Source organism: Corapipo altera, unplaced genomic scaffold (genome assembly GCF_003945725.1).
Source record: "Corapipo altera isolate COAL_440 unplaced genomic scaffold, ASM394572v1 2b, whole genome shotgun sequence".
Lineage (NCBI taxonomy): Eukaryota > Metazoa > Chordata > Aves > Passeriformes > Pipridae > Corapipo > Corapipo altera.
Window position 1 is genome coordinate 26,917,405 of NW_020884874.1, and position 13,812 is coordinate 26,931,216.

The window sequence follows — 13,812 nt, forward strand, 5'->3', positions numbered from 1 at the left end:
TACATTCCGCTTCTTAAGCTTAATTATTGGAACCAGGTTTCCTGTATGAATAACTATGTCACTCAAAACATACTTTATTTCAGTAGTTATCAGGAATTTTGGTTGTGCTGGCAAAAATACATTCCAGAACATTCACAGAGAACACACACAGAGGATACCGCTACCACTAAAGCAAATCTGATTAAAAAGGTATCTGCAGAAAAATAAGTGATGCTAGTTAGCAGCTCTGAAAAAGAAGAAAAAGCATTAAAAACGTCCTCAAGTAAAGGAAATCTTTCCTTTCCTTGCTTGTGGTAATATGACAATAACGGATCCCTTTCTGTTCAGAGGCTTGTCAGTTTTACTTTTTGGAATGGAAAACAAATTTAGGTCAGAGGAGGAAATCATAAGGAGCTGCCACATACTAAGTTCTGTATCTGAGCCATCTACTGTTACCATATCCTGGAGACGAGAAAGGGAATGTTCATGAAGAATGAAAAACTACCCAGAACTAGTGGGGCACCAAAACCCCATCAATGTCCAATTCAGATATTCTTATCCCCCTCTACCCTTATTGTCACTGATATTCTCAGTTTACTAAGTGAAATCACTCCAAAAGTGACCTCTAAGTTTTTCCCTTTCAGCGGATAAACTGTGAGCTTCTAAAAAAATGCACGTGCTGATAGCAACTGTTAATTAATATTCATCAGAACACAGCGGAAAAGTCATTATAAAAAGTTTTCTCCAAAAGTTTAGAGGCAAGAGTGAAAAATGACCCTTTATATAGGTTTATATCTTTTAAAAGTTGTCATTACTATAGTCATTGTTTTAAATTAACTTTCTCTAGACAAAATAAAGTGTTGTACTACATTGCAGCCTCACTGTTAGGAATGAAGACAGAGGAGACAATGCAGGAAGGCCAACGCATACGACCAAACTGGAGAGTATCCAAGTCATAGAAGAATGGTAAGTTGTTCTAACTGCTGTCTAGTAAATGTTTTAATTTGTCTTTAACTAATTTTAAGAATTGCTTTGTGTTTTGTGCTTTGGGAAAGTCCTTTTAATTGCTTTTCCTCCAAAAAAAATGTATCCAAAAAGAAGCAAAATCTGTCCTGACAATGAAATGACAACAGAGACATTGATTCATAAGTCAGGTTTATTTATGGTTTCTTATTTGTGGGGAGGAACTATGGGGAAGAATGGGAGGTGCATGGATGGTTCCATATGTGGATCTCTATAAAAATTCTCTGCTACCTGTCAGATCATTTTCTTCTGTTTATCCAAACAAGAAGAAAAACTAATGGGCAAGTGCACTTCACAATCAGATTTTCAACATGGCTGCCATTCATAAAACAGCTTGGACAATGGTTTCACTCAAATAAACTAAAAAGCACATACCTTGAAAATTGGATTAAACACACTGAAAGTCTGAGCTTCTATTTCTGTCTAAAGCTTGGGCCAATATTTGTTGTGTGTGGAAAAATGCTAACCTATCAAAGGCTCTCAGTTCTCTAATCCCAGGAAAAGCAAATTAAAACTTTAGAGGACATGTCTGATGGTAAAAGCAACCCAAACAACTCATTGTCTTCATTGCTAATCATAGTCTTTTATGAGAGGACAATGTCATAAATTTCCGAAAAATACTGTAGTGAAGAGAGCTTCCCAACAAACAGTAAGGGAATACAGCTTGCTTGTCAGCAACATCCACCTGAACAGATTGTTTGCACTCTCCTCAGAGAGAAGATTTTTCACCTTCACATCTGTGTTTAAACTTTTTCATTCAGGTTACAATTATTTTGCAGGACAGTTTAAATGTTAAACTCTTTCTGATTTATCATTTATCACAAATAACTTCCTATCATCCAGTCTGCCTTGCATGCAGAGTAGGACTTGATAAATGGACTTGAAGAGAAATTATATAGACAAATGTCACTTATTGTACATTATGATTACACAGAAACTATTAACAACAGCTAGCAAAGCTCTTGTTTTGGATCAGGAAGGGAAGGGTGGGCACTCAGAATTAAGTTTGAAACTGTATTTAATTGTTAACTAATTCAGATTATTACCTTCTCAAGCTATTCATTGGCACATTAATGGATTAGTGACGCAAGTTAGTCTTCTGATCACTTATCCACTGCATCCACTGTTAAAAGCCACAAATAGTTTCCTTCAGGAAATGGGAATAAGGACTTTTTCCCATTTTTTCTCTTTCCAGTGTGCCAGCAACATCCATCACATCTCATGCCAATAGATCATCATTCAGGTCAATAGCACCAAACAGAGTGAAGCTTAGCAACCCTTAGGCACAAGCACAGAGAAATATGCTAATTTAAAAGCTCTCTGAATTACTAGTTTGTTGGGGCTCATTAGTATGCTTTTGGCTGCCAAGAGGCTTTTATTTTTCTTTTTCTTCCTAAACCAAATTGTGTGGCAGCCAAATTTTGGCCAGTCACCATCAGAAGCAGGCAGGAACATCAGGTGTCATCTAAAACCCTCATGAAAGAGAGTCTATTTCCATCTTCCTGCAATCACATCTTCTTTATCTGCAGAGATAGGAATTCAGTGCTGCTGTGGGATTTTGTCTTTGGGTCGCATGGCTAGGAACACTAGCAGAAAACTTGTAGAAAGCCAAGTGCATGTCTCATAACATGAAACATGTTTAGTGGGCTATTGAGATAATGAATGCACAAGCGAAGAGGGAACAAAATTCCCTCATCACTGATGAAGCCTTGTTGCTTCCAGTTTTCACTTTGGACTAAAGTGCATTTGAAAGGAGAATTTTTGGGCAAATGTATGAAAACACTGTTACAAAAATAGAAGCATATTTGTAATTATATTTGCTTTTGCAGCCAAAACCCTACTGCAGATGAAATTTTGTCTTGGGCTCAGAATTTTGACAAGATGATGAAAACACCAGCTGGGAGGAACCTTTTCAGAGAGTTTCTTAGAACAGAGTATAGTGAGGAGAACCTGCTTTTCTGGCTTGCATGTGAAGATCTAAAGAAGGAACAGAACAAGAAAGTTATTGAAGAAAAAGCAAGGCTTATATATGAAGATTACATTTCTATACTATCACCAAAAGAGGTAAATCTGTAAATGTTACATTTGTATTTTCTGTTATTCCAGAGCAGAAATGTTATACTCTGAATTGTCAGGATGGGAGTATGAAAGCCTGCCTGATCTGTCAGATGAAAGTCCTAGTATGGACATTAAATCAGGAAAGGAAGGGACAGAAAAAGTAGAGACACAGGTGCTGGGTCATTTAGTATCACTGACCACAACACATTTAAGTTCTCTATAAGAAGAAACTCAAGAAACTCTAGTAAGAGAAGGCTGAGAAATAGGTATGCATCTTCAGCAATGCCACATATCTGCCAGAGAGAGGAGGTAAGTAATACAAATGGATTTCTGGAGAAAAGGCACCAAAATTAAGGAATTTAAATCATAATCCTTATAGAGTTATGTGCTGCAACAGCTGTCTGGGAGAAAATCCAAATTTGCTCTTGTTATTCCTACGTGAAAATCCAAAAATGAAGACCACATATTTTCTCCAATGAAACATATAATATCTAGGAAATTATTTTAGATTTTCTTCAACCCCTTAATTGAAATAGACATTTTGAAATTATCTTCACCTGGAGTAAAGAAAAAGCATGCCCTATTAAACAATGTTTTGGAATACAGAGATACATAAATATAAAAGCACTATGGAAGAGTCTTTCTTAGGCCACATAATGTACCTTTATCACATTTGCCTTGTCTCTGTACATTGCATTTGACTTCCTACTCAATGGCTAATTTATGCTCACTGTGGACCTTGCTTTCTACATTTTACTTTGGCACTGCGTTCAAGAATACTTTGCAACTTCATTCATATGAATGAAGCCAACAGCAATTTATAGCTCCATTATCTTCTGTTGTGCCATAGTGTCTACTTTTGCCTTGAGTGAGATACTACAATCAATACAGCAAGCTAATAATGAGTCTTTCTTCTAATACAATATCTTTACTACATATACATGTGATGAATGCTCAGCTGTCTTTTTAAGCTAAGATCAACCAGCAGTTAAAATTCAAACACTGTGTATGTGCAGATCTCATCAATCCAGTTTCTCCTGCCCATACTGGAAATCTTAGGAGGCAAACAAGAACTCTTTGCGATCCTTTAGGAACAGCATGGGAGCTGAAAAGTTCTTTTCATCCAGGCATCCCATTCCAGATGTTACCTTTCGGCATAAGAGCTGAAATATTTAGCATCACTCGTTCAGTGATGAAGTTATTGAGGCAGAAGGTCTTGGTGGTCTAAACAGACAACCTTGTATTCATCTGTTTATCAAGAAAATACCTTTAGTAATTCCAAGTAGTTTTGCCATCTGGCTTTAGTGAGTCACTGAAGAAATACAATGCAAATTAATGTTCCATAATTAATTTTTTTTTCATTCTATAAGTGCTATTAACTTTTACTATGCTCAATGGCTCAAAACCCCACCAACCTGTCAAATTTTAGGTTTTGTTTTGGTTTTTTTGTATCCAAACTGCTATATATGATATTGAATAGCCAATTAGTTACCTGCACAAACGGGTTTTTTTATATAAATACATGTGCCTGTGGGGGGGGGAGAATTGATTAAATCTTAGTGTGTCATTTCTGTGCTGCAGAAATGCAATGATCTGGGATTGAAATCTATTCAAATAAATTCTGAAGATGCATGGATGCAACACTGCCACTTGAAACTACCTCAGCACTACATCCCTGCACGCAGTCACTGGCTGAGCAATTCCACTGGTCCATTTGTTCCTGCTGTGCCGCCCAGTCTGCTTGCACGGATACCTTAGTTAAACAGTGAATTCAATCAGAAAACAGCCCAAAAAAGAAATGGCACTTTCAGATTCCTTAATTCACGTAGCTGTAGGGCTGCTGTGCAAGAACCAGGAGTGGAAGCAGCAGGGTGGGTAAGCAAAGAGGTTGCTCATAGCCACTGACAGAGCACTGCTCACTGCCCATCCATCTCAGAGCTGGACAGGAGGGACGCAGCAATGGGGTGCTGCTTGCAGGTGCAGCAATGAGTGCTTGGAGAGCACGTGTAGGGCAGGTGTAATGAATGTTCTGCAGAGATAGTGTACTTGAGTAATAGGTACAGTTTCCTAGCATGAATAGGCAACAGGTTACTTGCAGTTCATCTGCATCATAGTTGTACTTTGTGACTGATAACCAAGTCACAGCAAATATTGGAAGAGAAAGAGCTTGTCTGCTGTGTCAGTAACATCCTCCAATATGCCAACAAACCAACAATGCCAGATTCTACAGTTGGTACTGAAGATATACTGAAAATGTATATTTACTTCTCAGTGCCATACTGTACCATACCATATCACACCACAGCAGTGTGTTTCAAAGACTTTGCTTCACCACATATAAAAGCACACAAACTCACACGTGCAAACATGTTCTCAGTTTTCATCCTAGCTACCATCCTTCATATGTCAAGGTATCTTAGTACATGGAGCTTTCCAGGGTTGAATTCAATCCTTCAGGCACTATGAAAGTGTTTTTGTATGGCTGCAGAGTAGCAGGGCCAGATTGCAATTTGGTGTAAATCACAGTAGCTTAACTGATCTCTGCTTGGCCTTTCTCTGCTCAATATTTTAGCCTTTTTCTTCTTAGCTGAGTAAACCTTGCTAGTCTCACTGGGCTTTCCTGCTACTGTCATTTTATTTAATCCAGAAGGCATTAATTTGCTGGGTTTTAGAGCATTTTGTGGATAAGCTGTACATTCACTCAAATTTCTAAATGATATATTAAAATCATCTGTGCATTCATCCCAAGCATAATATGTCCTTTTCTGCCTAGACACAGCAGTTCATTACAAATTGTAAGTAAATGAGAAGTTAAAACTGAAATTTGCTAACAACTTCAATATGGACATATGATATCCTGAAAGTATAAATTACCAGATATTAAATAGTTTTGAAAAGAAAATAAACCTTATAAACCTGAAACAGTTAATATTAATGGGAAGACTAACTCTAAAAATTGTAAAAACTCTGAGTAATTTGTGAGGAACAAGAGTAGTGCCTGAAAAAAATGGCAAAAAACTGTAGGCAGCCAGGTGAGAATGATGAATAGAAAGCTTCTAAAAGCTTAACCACAAATGCTCAGAAAAAAAAGAAAAAAAAAAAAAAGAGCATTTCAGCCCTCTGAATGAGGGTAATTCAACATTAATTTCAGAGAAATAATTTTAAGTACATAAAAATTATTTTTTTAGGGTAAAATAGCATATTTTGGAAAATTCAGGTTACTGCAGAGCTCAGTTTAGTTGCACTGCATTTAATGTTATACAGCTGTGTTTCATTGTACAGATTTTAAGATGGATGCTAAGATCAAGTCAAAACTGAAATAGGGTTGATGGTCTCAGTGCATTACACAGTAATTGTGTGATGGCTCTGAAAGAAGCACAGAGCATCACCTAACTAAACTGATAAAGTCAGCATGTTCAACGGAGCCATGAGGAAAGAAGATACATATTACAGCTTTTCCAACATTGTTGTTTAATATTATTCTGTTCTTATCTTCTTCAGGTTAGTCTTGATTCCCGGGTGAGAGAAGTGATCAACAGAAACTTGTTGGATCCCAGCCCTCACATGTATGAAGATGCCCAGCTCCAGATATACACCCTAATGCACAGAGACTCTTTTCCAAGGTTTTTGAACTCTCAGATTTATAAGTCTCTTGTTGAAAGTATTACAGGCTCTACTTCTGAAACTTAGTTTTAATTTTCAAACAAAATAACTTGATTTTTTTTGGGTGGGTGGGATGGAAGAAAAGTAGTTTAATAACATCTGGAGCTGGGTTCCTGGAGAACTACAGTTTAGCACTACTCAGGCTACTGTGAAGAAAACAAATACATATTATGATCTCTGTCTACATTTTTACCAAGGTCCTACTTGCTCAAGATGGTGTGGGAGGGGAAGAATGGATTTGCCAAAATACATTTGTTTCACACTCCTTTCACCCTACTGCAGTCAAGATTGCAATGATGTATTTGTAGTTTTATGAACAGTCTCCTTGTGTATCCTCACATTGCATGTGCAAGGTAAAACTGCTTCACTTACCACTTAGTTGTTGCAATATTTAATCCAATAACATAAATTATATCTGTATTGAAGGACTTTTTTTGTGCAATACAGTCCTATGGTACATAGATACAATTGCAGCAAACCAGAAAGAGGCTTGCATTTTTTAACATCACTAACTGAAAAAAGCCAATTTTTAAGGTGTAGCATTACTCAACATCCTCTACTGAGTACAATACGCTGACTTTTTGAAGCCAATATTTCTGTACAGAGAAAAAGAGCTATTTATCACTGTTTATTTAAAATAAATCAAGTGGAGGATTCCTTTGGTTGTTCACTGCCAAAACTGTGGCATTTTCATTACAGAGTTTGCAATGTCAAAAAAAAAAAAAAAAAAAGAAAAGAAAAAAAAGCACAAATCACTTAAAGGGATCCATATCTGGGTGACAAAATCTATGCGCTGATATTGTTAAATTGTTAAAAGAACAAAGATTTTCAATGTACATTTCAGATGTCAGATACTGTAATTGATTTATTAAAGACTGGCTATCCAGTTCTAACACTGTTGTATAATGTATGTACTTCAGCAAAAAACAAAACAAAACAAAAAAAAAAAACACAAAGAGCTTGATAATTTAGTTTTTTGAATAAAGAAATTTAATAAAAGATTGCCTACATGTAGCATTTTAGAGCATTTTAGAACCTTTTGATGAATTGCATCTGTCCTGTAAGATTTTTTTTGAAAGCTAAATCTGGTAAAAAATGTTTTTAAACAAAGTAATGTTTTACAAGGTGGCAGGTTAAAGAAGACTTAGCTTAGCTTCTAGCCTCATTGATTTCGAATAACTCCTTGAAAACAAGGGGTTTGGAGAGTAATACTAAACCAAACTTCAAGGGCTCCTAAACCTACAGATCTTACCCAAGCAAAATGCCTATGGAAATGCAATGGGTGTCTTTCCTGGGTAAAGAATCCTGTACTGAGCCCTTAATCAGAGGTAAGGCAGCATAGTACTCCCATCACTTGGCTGCCATGGTGTTTTTAATAGGTGTTTGCTTGGCCTTTTTATCAAAAAAATGTCCCATTTCAGGACACATTTTGATGTTTAAAGAGACAGTGACTTGGAACTTCAAAAAACCTATCCTCATACCCACCATACACAAGCAAAATGAGCATTAGCATCTCTCATAAACTGCTAAAGATATACCAAGAAATGTCTTTGAATACTTGCTAAATACATATATGTACGTATGTGTGTGTATATATATATATACACATATATATATTTAATACTATACTAAGACTTAAGAGGCAAGGTTCTTCTCACTTACGTAGGACTAAACATGACATAAGCCTGTTGCTTTTGATTGGACTGGCAGATCTGGCAGTTGTGTCCTTGAGTGGAATCTAGCCCAAGCACAGTTGGCTCCAACCACCCAGTTAGTCCCCTCGGGCAGCCTCTGATGCCCTCTTTGGCGGGAACCGCTGCTGCCAAGGCAGTGATACAGTAACTGGGAGGATGCAGGTCTTAGTTTGTCTTCTGGGGCTTCTTTTTTTCCCTTTGTTTTACTACCTCTCATTTTCTTAATTTATTGAACATGCTTCAAATAGCAAGTTTGGGGAATTTTTTAGTCATTCTTTTTACTTGAAACCTGTGTGCTTTTTTTGGAGATATATACGAACAATTTAACAAACTGTTTCTTAAACTCATTTGGTTTTGTAATTTATAAAGAATTCAGGAGATGATTAAAAGGGCTATTCTCTATTCCCTATGCAAATATTTTAACTGTTGTAGTGTTTGACAAAATGGGATCTAGAAAAAAAAAATCTGCAAAGTGGAAAACAAATCTGTTTACAGTGGCGTTGCTGACTATCCTACCATATTCAGCACTTTTAAATATTGTTATTTATGAAAATGTAGTTTAAAATGCAAGACAAAATATTTATAAATGTTTCTTTTAATAAATACCTGTTTTGTCTGAAAGTGTTACTGTGTTTTGACAACTTTATTCATGTTGGTTAGCTATTTACCATTATGAATAAAATATTCAATTATTATACTGATAGAATAAGAGCTATGATGTTTACAAGTCCTGAGGGGGGAAAATTCAGTAAGAAAGCACTGCCTCCTTCTACTGTGAAATACTGAATTTCTCTGACTTTTTTCTTACTTAGAATTTAACTATGGTCCTACATATGTCTAGTATCATTTGATTACAGTTATATTTACTGTGGTACTAAACATATACAGCATCATATATGTATATATTTACATAGTGTAATTTCGAGTTGTTGGTGTTTGAGGCACAATACATTTAGTCCACACATCTAAACAATGTGTAAGAGACAAAACTGCATGCATAAGTCTTTACAAATGTAGACTTGAATATTCTCAATGTTACTATTTGATGGTGACCTGCTAGTCATTAGCTATCTTTATAAGATATTTCACACAGGTAGAAGTTCTTGTCAACATGAACAAGTCATCCTTTCGAGACAGTTTTAAAGCTAGATGTGCAGGCCCTGAAATATTATCTTGATTTCTAGCATAAAATTCCAAAATCTGTATTTAGAAACTGTGACATCATTTTGAAAAATATTACACCAATCTTCAGTGTAATACTGCAATGAAATCACGTTCAAAATTTATTGTCTAAAATCCTCTATTTGGAGGGATTTAAAAATTGAATATAGCATGTGAAGTTTCTTTCTTGGAGCAAATGCTGATATTAAAATATTTAATATATATTTCATTAATCAGTTTGTATTTCCAAAAATTTCTTTATAACAAAATGGATGTAGTCCAAATGGACAATAAGTCATGCTGTAACATGATTTCATTGCCTATCATATAGTTCTTTGAACACAAATTGTAAAACAGTCAAGCTATTAAACTGATTTATTGTGCATGCAGTGTACAATACACTTTGAAAAACTGCCTAAATACACTTATTCTATAGCCTGCAATAAAATAAGTATGTATTTAACTTGTATTTCAGTTTTTCATGAGAATGTATATAGCAAGTGCACTACAGAAAGTGAGTTATGTTTTTGTCACTTTTGCCCAGTGTTTAATATTTCTGTCGAATACAGCCTAATGCCAAATAGCCACCAATAAGCAGAGCACCTGACCTTTAGGTTTCAAAAAAAAAATGAATCTATATTGTGTTACGCATGTGTTCAACCTAGCTGTTTACAGCCAGCTTTCACATAACTGAGCTGAAAGTAGTTTGGGATACCCAGGATAAAGCAAAACCCACAGATAGTATCATGAGTATTCAAATTAGGCTGAAGGCACATATGGTATTAAGGAGACTAAAGGTATGATGGAGAAAAGACAGGCCAGTGACACAGGTGGCTGGGCTGCAGGTTAACCAACTGAGTTCCAGACCACTCGGTAGCATGGAAGTGTGGCCATAGTGCTTCCAGGTCCACAGCCCGTCCACAACTCACTTGAGTACCTGTGGAGTCCACGTGATCCATTCACAGGACAACAGAGAGTGGACACAAACCAGATTTAAGCTAGTAATAGCTCTGTTTTAAGTTAAAGGCATGCTAAAGTGTCTGTGATCTAAACCAAGCAACTAAAGGACAACTACACTCTACTTTAAACAGCCAGGGTTTAAGCTGTCACCTGATGCCAAATTTGCTTTCCTAGGCAGCAAATTTGATCACAAGGAGCATTTGTCTGTGGAACCAGTATCTAAAAACAGGTGAGGAGCTTTTTCCATAAGTGCAGCTTGCTGGACTGACCACGGCCTGAACCTGCTCAGGAACCTGCATCTTCTATGTGCAGTGAGTGCTTGTGAAAGCCATTTAATATAAGCATTCCACAATACCAACTCAAAAGCAATCAAAGCTGATACAAGAAAATCTCTAGCAACTTCCTATACCACCAGGAGCAAACCTAACACCTCCACAATGTCTGAGAGCCTGCTCCTGGCATCATTAACCCAGCCAACAGAGCCTTAACAGTCCTTATCAAATCCAACAAAGCAAAAAATTAAGGTTGCACATCAGCAGCTGCAATGTCTGCTCCAAGTTAACTTGACCCTTGTCTAACTACCAACTTCAAAATAGGTTTTGTTCTTGGCCCATAACGCTGTTGTTTTTTGAGAAGGGTAGCATGGTAGCACATTCGGAGACTCTGATGCAGTGACAAAGGTCCAGTCCTGCTCACCAATACCCTGAGTACATTTGCAATGACAGAACATCAGTCTTGTTCATGTATGTCCTGAATACTTCCACCATCAGTAGAAGTTATGTTTGTGGGATGAAAGAACAAAACAATAATGGTGCCAAAATCATCTGACAAAAACCTAACAGAAACATTGTCAGCATATTATTTAACATTACACCAAAATCCAGATTTTGCCCCTTCATTTGTCTGTGAACTCACACTGTGGAAATCCATCCTTCCAGTTTAAAACAGGGATACAGTTCAAAGGCTGACCATCAGTGATTGACTCACACTACCTTTCTTTCTTTTCAAAAGCTTTACATTAAATTCCCCCTTACTCTAAATTTCCTGACTTTTCCATACTTATCTTCACAAGCAGGGTTCACACAGTAGTAAAACTGTCATCTGGGGGGGGAGTGTTGATCTGCTTGGAAGGCAGAATGGCTCTTCAGAGAGACCTGGACAAGCTGGAGAGATGGTCTGATTCTAATGGGATGAGGTTCAACAAGACTAAGTGCCAGGTCCTGCACTTTGGCCACAACACCCTCATGGAGCACTACAGGCTGGGTACAGAGTGGCTGGAGAGCAGCCAGGAAGAAAGGGACCTGGAAGTTGGGATTGACAGGAAGCTGAACATGAGCCAGCAGTGTGCCCAGGTAAATAAGAAGGCCAATGGCATCCTGGCCTGGATCATGAATAGTGTGGCCAGTAGGACCAGGGAAGTGATTCTTCCCCTGTACTCAGCACTGGTGAGGCCACACCTGGAGTACTGTGTCCAGTTCTGGGCCCCTCAGTTCAGGAAGGATGTTGAGGTGCTGGATCAGGTCCAGAGAAGAGCAACAAGGCTGGTGAAGGGACTCGAGCACAAGTCCTATGAGGAGAGGCTGAGGGAGCTGGGGTTGTTTAGCCTGGAGAAGAGGAGGCTCAGTGGAGACCTCATCACTCTCTACAGCTTCCTGAAAGGAGGTTGTAGCCAGGTGGGGGTTGGTCTCTTCTCCCAGGGAACCAGCAGTAGGACAAGAGGGCATGGTGTTAAACTATGCCAGGGGTGACTTAGGTTGGATATCAAGAAGAAATGTTTTACAGAGGGAGTAATCTGACCTTGGAATGGGTTGCCCAGGGAGGTGGTAGATTTGCTGTCCCTGGAGGTTTTTAAGATGAGACTGGATTTGGCGCTTAGTGCCATGGTCTAGTAACCACAGTGGTGTTGGATTGAGGGTTGGACTTGAAGATCTCGGAGGTCTTTTCCAACGTGGTTGATTCTGTCATTCTATTCTATGATTCACTGTCGCAGAACACTAAAATATTTCGTTTATTAAATGCACAAATTTGGTCATTTTTCCTTTACCCTTCTGTAAAAAGGCTTCAAGGAGCTTCATGGTCAGGCAGCAGTGGGTGCAAGGGAATCTTTCAGTGGGTGAGATTTCATAAGCAATGCTGTTTATCAGCACCAGCCTAGTCACACAGACTGCATTCTCCACAAAGGTCTTCAACTGTGATTTTTACTTATAAATTATTGTTACAGTGTATTTTACCAATAAACCTTGTCCAAAATGGTGCATTTACAATCACAGGAAAATATTTTTATCCAACCATTCATTTAAATGTTTAATATTCTGAATAACAAATTCTCATGTTGGCTGTACTGCCCTTGGATTTCCATCATGGAACAAAAACTTCCAAGTTTTCATGTCTGACTAGCAAAACTACTTAGGTGTGCAAGCATTACTCTTACTTTTGATATTACATTCATGAGAATAAAATTTACTATGTATCATATGGAAGTTACAGTTATTCCATCAGTGTAATTTAGTTGTAAGGTATGATTACCTAGTTCTATTAAGACATGAACAAGGACAGAAGAAAGGCAAGGACACAACTCTGACTCCTCTAATGATTGTAATATAAAATACTGTCTAATAAAGGTCTATGGTTAGTTGCACATTTTTACAATAAAGTATATTCTCCGAACTGTTTCAAGTTTAGCCAAGAGTCTCATTAATGATCTTATCTGAAACAAGGTTACTATGCCACTCAATCTGCATATCAGAAGGAATTTGTCCAGATCACCCCACAGCATCCATTACATCAGAGTTACTAAATGACTGCATCCTCACTGCCTTCCCATTTACAACTTTGTCGTAAGAGACTGTGCCCAGATCTCTATTTTGTGAACAGGTTGTCTTTTAGTCTCATCACTAATTTCTGATGTGAAGGCACTTTGAATTGCCTTTTATTCTTCCTCTAAAAATTTCTCTAAGTGCTTAGTTTTGCACCTGCTTTCACCGTGGAGGCATCCTTCCACAAGTATTTGCATGTTCTTCCGCAGGGTACTTTAATTCTGAAAACTTCTCCTGAAGGGATAGGAGAAGGTCTGTAAGAGTAACCCGGATATCCAAAGCCACAGCTCCAACTTCCCCCTTTCACCTATGCAGCCTTGCAGGTTGCACGAAAGAGCCGCAGTAAAACGCTCAGCACCCTCCCCTCTCTCGCCCAGGAGCCCCGCTCCTGTCAGGGACCAAAAACCCACCGCGAGGTCCCTTCCGGCGCCCGTAGGGGGCGCTCAGGACCGCCCTCG

General features: G+C 37.9%; 1 protein-coding gene across 5 annotated transcripts in view; it reads left to right on the forward strand.

Moving 5' to 3' along the window:
- RGS17 (regulator of G protein signaling 17) overlaps nucleotides 1–10,041 on the forward strand; it is a 74,386-nt gene extending 64,345 nt beyond the window's left edge. For 4 of the 5 annotated variants that reach the window (XM_027633870.1, XM_027633866.1, XM_027633867.1 and 1 more), the window contains exons 3-5: nucleotides 856–945; nucleotides 2,832–3,066; nucleotides 6,562–10,041. In XM_027633870.1, the coding sequence (XP_027489671.1) occupies nucleotides 856–945; nucleotides 2,832–3,066; nucleotides 6,562–6,750 (514 nt within the window). In that variant the 3' untranslated portion in view covers nucleotides 6,751–10,041. The remainder of the gene's footprint in view (nucleotides 1–855; nucleotides 946–2,831; nucleotides 3,067–6,561) is intronic. The other variant, XM_027633869.1, reaches the window with a different exon arrangement.
- The last annotated feature ends 3,771 nt before the right edge of the window (nucleotides 10,042–13,812 follow it).